We start from the raw sequence: 7,457 nt of genomic DNA, 5'->3' as shown, positions 1-7,457 counted from the left end.
AGACTTCTATTTTTTCACTTCTTTTAGTTCTCATTTCACCTATTCAGAATGGGCAGAATTAAGCTGTGCTGCAAGTAGTATATGCCCACAGCAAATTACTACCTAAAAAGCAACAGAGGTCCTGTGAATTAACAGGGCAACCTGAAGCACAATGCCTACAAAGATATCACTGAGATGACATGGCTCAAATGCTACGTGCTCAAATATCCCCTCAATCCTTTTAATTCCCCCGTTCTGGGCAGAGTTCAAGATAGTGCTGTTTTTCAACCCAAGCCTTTTTTCACTTCGGTTGCTGTCAAGCGAGCGATCCAGCAGCCTATCGGCACGCCAGCAGCCATGCGGGGGCTGGCAGAGGAAGCTCGTTTGCATACATACAGTCACACATGCAACCACATCTAGAAATCTGCTCCTATGCAGCCCTTTGCAGCATGACGTTAAGGAAATGTCTACGCACAGGTTCATCTGAAGACAACTACAAGCAAGCTCTGTTAATCTCCTCTGTTATTTCCTACTTCATTCCAGCTACTTGCCAGGAGGCACAAGTTTCTTGCTGTCAAGGCTGGCCTCCAGTGACCCTTGTTCAATTAAATGCAACTTTAGCAAATGATCGTGTTAGGGGGCTCTGTTCTGCCTGGCTTCTGTATGTGGGGCTCTGATTGTCCTGTTACCAGGTTTTGTGGGTGCCTGCTGGGTGGGTGTTGCATCAGCCCGCTCCAGTGGCGGCTCAGCAGCCCCAAAGCCAACGCTACTTTACTCCCATTTCAGCCATGATTCCCAACACAGTTTCAGCTAACCGTTTATTTGCAACACAGCGTGTCTGACAGCAAACCGAAGGAGAGGACTGCTTTCCCTGCAAGCACAAACACACGTCGCCGATGTCCTGGCAGACACGCCGAACCCTTTGGGTCGAACCTCATACATACGCCCTTTAATATTTGGAAGACGCAACACAGCCGCTTCGCTGCATCAGCGAGCCCGGGCTGCGGCTGCAGCCTGAGGGAGAAGCCGCCTCCCTGCCTGCCTGCCGGCCGGCCGGCCTGCCTGCCTTCTCCCGCCCGCGCCTCTCCTCCCCCGCCTCCGGACGCCCGGCTGCCCACCCCTCAGCGTTCGCCCCTCGCCTCACCCCGCGGCGGGGGCAGCACCCGCCCCACCGCCCTCCCGTCCGCGCGGCGCTGCGCACGCGCAGGCATGCTCACTGACGGGGGGAGCGGGACGCGGTGGCGCGGCGCTGCTCGCCTCTGCTCGGCTCGGCTCGACTCGGCTGGGCTCGGCTGGGCTCGGCTCGGCTCGCACCATGCGGCGGGCGGCCGCGTGCCTCCGCGCGCTGTGCCTCCTGCTCCAGCTCCGCGCCTCAGGTGAGCGGGGGCGGCCGCGGGCCGCGCGTGGGGCGGCCGGGCACCTGTTGTGGCGGGGCCACGGCCGGCGGCGGGCGAGCTGGCGGGCTGGCGGGCGCCTTTCAGCACCGCGGTCAGCGCTCTCCCGGCAGCGGCGGAGCGGGGACTGCGAGCGCACGCCAGGAGTCGGATGCGTTTATCTGCTTTTATCCCCTTCTCTCCGCTTTCCTCTTCTTCGGGGGCGGGGGACGTTGCGATTCGCCTTGGCTCGCGGAAGCAGGGTTATGGGAAAGGGCAATTTCTGCTGCGACGGCCGTCGCTTCGGTGCGGCGGAGGTGATAACCCCGCTGCCCGCGGTGTCTCGCTTCGGGTCGGCGCCCGCTACGTGCGCGAAGTTGTGCGGCTCCGCTCCGGGCTGCTGTGAATCCCGAGCCTATCCTCTGCGCAGAGCTGCGCCTCAGTATCCCCAGCATGGAAACAGAATCTGCGGTAAGGGTAGAATTAAGTAAGTTCTTAGCTAGGAAAGTAGAAGTGTTTCCTTCTCTGTGGCAGCATCACTGTTTCTCAGGTAGAAAATGGCTGTTGCACTCCCACGTTTAACTTCACTAAAGTTTAATTAAAAGAAAGAATTAAATGCACCCCCAGGTACTATGCAACCTTTGGCTCCCACAAATGATGTTTTTAGGAGAGATTTTTAAGACGCGAGTCATTTGCATCGCCTTATCGCAGAATCATTTAAAGTAACCACTGGGCTTCACGTCTCTTTGAGTGTGCAAGCAGTGCACGTACACAGATCCCACGCGCAGCCCATGTGTGTATGAAAATAGCTGCGTGTCTGGGTGCAGCTGTGAGTGGGCACCGCATCCTTTTGTTTGCTGTGGGCTGGAGAAGTGCCGTGCGGTGGTTACTGATGTTTGATTGCCCTGAAATACCAGGCTGTACTTCATAAAACCTCAGGATCCTTTTTCCTTTCTGGTTAGGAGGCTTATGCTGTTATGCCTTATATTCATGTGTGAGAGAGATTATTGACTGAAAGGCAGGGCACATCCTGCAATCCATTTTAATAACAGCCTTAAGCTGCTATTAGATTGTTCTTTTACAACATGTATTAAAGTGCTCATGTGTACAAAATTAGTGTACAGCCTCTGTTTGACAGAACATGCTTTCTAATCTTGGTTCATCCTCTACTAATAGGGTACTTCACATTAGTTTAGATGTGCTTCATTTTTCTATCCTACTAATATCCTGCCAGAAAGCCATTTATGTTCCTTACAAAGTTTAACTTGCTTTATTAAGTCACTGACAATGCTTACAAAGCTTGACCTTTATTATGAAAATGTCTCTAATAATGAGAAAAATGGAGGAAAAATAACCTACAAAGTTCATGTGGTGTTACTTTGTTCCCCAGGCAATCTTGGAAAATAACTGTTTCAGAGAAGCCAGCAGAAAAAAGAGACAGGAGGTGCATTCAGCCTTTGCATGCTGAGCATGGCTCCCATTGAGTGCAAGGGCTGTGCTTCCTCTAGGCAGGGCTGAGTGCAACTTGTTCCTGTTGAAAGTCATTGAAGATGTCACAAAAATAAAATAGCACAGCTGAAATACCTTAAACTGCTCAGATTTCTCTGTTTCATCTGATGCAAGTAGAAAATTCAGTCTTTCATAGAGTACCATTATAGACATCTTTTATGAATAGCCCAAACTTATAAATTATTGACAATGCTTTTGCAGCTTTGGTTCATATGATATCGTAAAATGCATTCCACTTGCTGCTTGTGCTGGATCACAGATTATATCCCAAATGCCAGTTCTTGCTAGTGTGATGAGAGCTGTTTGGCTTTTCATGTTTCATTTTGTTCTGAAGCTGACTATACATGAGACATGCTCGTGTGTAAGGCAGTGGCAGGGAAACCGCCAGCAGACATTAACAAAATCTCCCTTAATATCAATCAGTGATAATGGACTTTAAAGAAAATATAAGTCCACATTTACCTGATCTGATACTACTGCAAAAAGAATTCACTCTCTAAAATGTTTAAGTAGTGCCTTTTAAGAGTAAGTCAGTGCATGTCATATTGCAAATCTGGTTTGCTTTGGAAAGACAATTCTGTTACAGTTGTGCCACAGTAGCTACATGTGTACCTGCCAAAAAAAAAAAAAAAAAAAAAAAATCTGAGAATTTACTTGTCCTTAAAAAGGTACCAATTTCAGTAAAACATGACAGCTGTGTAAGCAGTAAATTAAATCCAATTGTGCTGTTGGCGTACTGCTATATCTCCTTCTGAAATTATAGATACTTGTGTGCATATCTGGAAGCAGAATTAGACCTTTCTGCTGAATGCAGCAGGTGAAGTAATCAACGTGTATAGAGCTTGCTGTTGGAGGATGACCTAAATTTGTAGTAAGTGATTACAGGTCAGCATGAATCTTTGGTTTGTATTATGCATCACATGAGAGAGTGCAAGACAGGTTATAATTTTTTTAACACCTATGATCTAATGCATGTTCTTGCACTGAAAAATGAATGTTTCCCAAGATTACTAGAGAGCATTGTTTCCTTGTAAAAGAATGGCAGTTGGTAGCAAAAGCACAGAGTGATACATTAGGCTAGTTTGCAATTCAGGCTTTTTGCATCATTGAGATTAGTCAGCTAATTAACTATTTCATTTCACTTTCTTTTTTAGCAAATTTCATGAAAAGAGTTAAAACATGATGGATTAAAAATTCAGTCGTAAATAACCCAGGAAAATAATCTAGACATGAAAAAGACTTTCTTGTTTAACAATTACAATATGAACCTACCACCTCCCTTACGTTAAGATCTTAACAGAGCATTCTTAAAGTATTTGTATTGAGAGGGTCAAATTCTGCTGCTGGAAAAGCAAAAACTCAACAGCAGGAGATTTGATTAGGTCATCTAAGGCACGGTTTAATGAGCAAAGGCCTTACAGGAGGTTATAAGGACTTCGTTTAACTTGTTTTGTTGTTCTCTTCATCAGAGAAGAGATGCATTGACATCCTTAAGTATGGACCAGTGCTCCTTTACCAGCCTGGAAGCACGTAGGTCCTGGTCTCAGTATCTCAGTAGATTCCTTCTTGAAACCCATCAGTTGAATCAGATAAAAACTGTGAAACCATGGTATTTTATCTTCTTGGGGCAATGCTTTATTAAGATGAGGATTGCTTGTATCAAAACTGATATTTTTTAGTGGGAAGAATTCACTAGTTGGGGTGGGGGGAGGGAGACCGGGAGGAGGCATGTTATTTTCTAAAAATCTAGGGAATGTAATTCTAGAGTTGAGATGAGATGTGCACAAAATGCATTCACAATCAGATCCCTTTTGTTAGTGTCATACGAGTGTGTGAATAGTGCTAGCTTCTAAATACGTTCTGAGTGAATGTGAAGAAGCTATTGATTTTGAAAATGTATTTGAATTCTGCTTCATTACACTAACATAATCTAAACGTGGCTGGTACTTATAATTGCCTTTGGTAGAAAACATACTGCTGGGCATGAGTGGGTGTTTTTACTAGAATAGACATTTGTGCCTTTTATTAGTAGACTCATAGATAATCAGAGGGTAGTCATCTGTCTTTTTAAAAGTTCAGCTGGGGAAAAGCAGTTTTATAATTCAGTATATAGACTCAAATTTGAAGAGATAGTTGGAGAGGAGATTTTAGACATGTATTCTACATGTGGAAATTCTTGCTATTCATAATTTTGAAAGGCGTCATCGATGAGAGGGTTATGTTCAGTACATCCATTAGGAAATTACTGAGGTTTGTGATCTTGGAATCTCACCATAATTTCATTTATTGTATTAAGAGAAGACTGCAACATCTCTGATAGCTAAGGCTGGTTCCAGCATCTCCAGAGAGAGAAGTAGGAGCTTTGCTTAAAAGCCATGAATTGGGCTCATGGGGAAGCTTAATAAAATCTGCTCAGAAATCCTTGGTGTGATCTTACTGCAAAAATAATAATTAAAAAAAAAAAAAAAAAAAAGCCCAAACCTTAAAACCGAGTTTGACTTCCCTTCATGCCAGCTACTGATTTTCACTGGATATACTATATATTTATGTTCACATTATGCAGAATAAAATTCATTCACCACCTACGCTTAGAAAATGCCAGTAATCACAAAAAAAGCAAATTGTTGCAACACCTTCTCAAACATTCTGGAAAGAAAGAGTCTAATGTGACACTATATAGTACATCAATGCCAGGGCACATGAGTATGGCAGAATACTTAAGTGCCTTTGGGACCAATGGCTCATCTCTTAATTCACATGAGTAGACCTACTGAAAGCAACTGTCTGTAGTATCCAGTTTCAATATTGACATATCAGGCAACAAGCCCATAAAGCGAGATGTAAAGTGCCTTTTTGAAAAAGATATGGCTTGTGCTTAATTCTAACACACTATAGCTATGGATATTTTGGGTCAGAGCCCTTTTTATTTTTTTTTTTCCTAATGGAAAGGACAAATTCAGAAAAAAAAAAGAAAAAGAAAAAGAATTTGCAGTTGTTTCTATTTTCAGCAGTCTGCTTATTAGAAAAGAACTTCTTGCAATTCTTTCTCTCTTTCTCTCTCTCTCACACATGTAGAGAAAAGAAAATGCATGTGTCTGTGTGCACCTGCATGTGCACATGCATAGAGATCTCATCAATTTTGATTTTGTCTGAACTTTTTGTTTTGATCAAAAGTTCTGAATATTTTGTTCAAGGGCAAATCAGAACATCATTTCAGTTTTTACAATTGTCCTGTTCTGTGTTTGCTCAGCTCAGAATTTTGGACATGCAATAGGTACTATTCTTTCCATGCAAAAAGCCAGACCTTTTGATTGTTGGACCTTGCTAGGAAAGCACAGAACCCTACCTATATAGGACTGTAACCTGGCCACTCTGTAATAAGGTATTGCCATTGCTAACAGCAAAGATAAAAGCTTTGTACTGAGTTTGCAAGGCTTCATGATTGAGGCTTGTCAGACCTGCTGTGCCTGAACTTTCTTTGACCTAGGTTAGCTGTAATGCCAATTTCTCTAACTGACCAAGCCTCTTTATCTGCTTTCCTCTTGTTTGTCTTTCTCTGATACAATTATAAGCATATATAGATAGCAGTAACAAGCAGCTGTTCTGTGTAGAATGAGATATTTATGACTCTAACAGATATTGTAGAGAGATGTGGGCCTGCTATAAGGACAGAGGCCTGTGAAGTGAGGATGGTACGTGCTTGAGCACAGGCTTGGCAATAGAGAACCCCATGCTGTCAACAACTCCGTCATAGTCAGTTAAAAGGGCAGACTAGGAGCTTAACGTAGTTGTTCTTAGGGGTTGAGAAAGAGAACAAAGAAATACTACCTAACATGACACCAGATCGTAAATTAAAATGCAACTCCCCTGTTGTAGATTTAACCTCCATGTTGCTGCAGGCCAAGTGAAGAAAAAGAGGGTTGTGAGTGCAATGTTAGTGAACAAATATATACAAACATATACGGTCCTAAGAGGAAGGAACAAGAGAGGAGGAAGAAACCATTAGCATGAAGATCATGTTCCTCCTTTCGAAGGACTCAGGTGCTGACAGTGACAGCTGTCCCAATCATCACCCATTGCCCATGCCAGTATGAAACCACCAGCCTTAGGACCCAGAGAAACAGTAGAGGGGTGAGCATAACATGAGGAAAATTAATAAAATCTAGGAAATATGTGTGCATATTTTATTCTATTATTGCTATTAATATGACTTTTTCTATGTATAAGCATTCAATCTAATTGGATCTGATGCTTCTTGAACTAGACCTTTATATTTTTTGCTCTCAATGAGCTCTTGACATTATTTGCATGCAGGGAGTGTGCTTCCTCTTTGCCCATAAAAGAGACTTTGAATGTAAAGGTGCTGAGAAGCTCCTTTTAGCTGAAAGAGTCAGTGAGAAGCCATGCAGAAGCATGCCTGATGGAAGGTTATTAGGTCTAACAGCCTGCCTTGTGTGGGGGATAGCTTCATTGGTGTTGCTTTAACAGTTTGTGTTAAAAAAAAAAAAGTTGTGGCATGAAGGAAGGATCTGATCAGGATTTGTGTTTTGCTATTTTTCTCTGAACCACTGATACAGTTTTACAGCATACAAGTCC

General features: G+C 43.5%; 1 protein-coding gene across 1 annotated transcript in view; it reads left to right on the top strand.

Moving 5' to 3' along the window:
* The first annotated feature begins 1,223 nt into the window (after window positions 1-1,223).
* The window catches only part of PTPRR (protein tyrosine phosphatase receptor type R), a 144,638-nt gene continuing 138,404 nt past the window's right edge, over window positions 1,224-7,457 (top strand). The window contains exon 1 of the mRNA XM_090138714.1: window positions 1,224-1,355. Coding sequence (XP_089994840.1) covers window positions 1,295-1,355 — 61 coding nt within the window. The 5' untranslated portion in view covers window positions 1,224-1,294. The remainder of the gene's footprint in view (window positions 1,356-7,457) is intronic.

This window comes from Phasianus colchicus, chromosome 1 (assembly GCF_987193195.1).
Source record: "Phasianus colchicus chromosome 1, bPhaCol1.hap1.1, whole genome shotgun sequence".
NCBI lineage: Eukaryota > Metazoa > Chordata > Aves > Galliformes > Phasianidae > Phasianus > Phasianus colchicus.
This window is presented reverse-complemented; position numbering and strand designations above follow the sequence as displayed.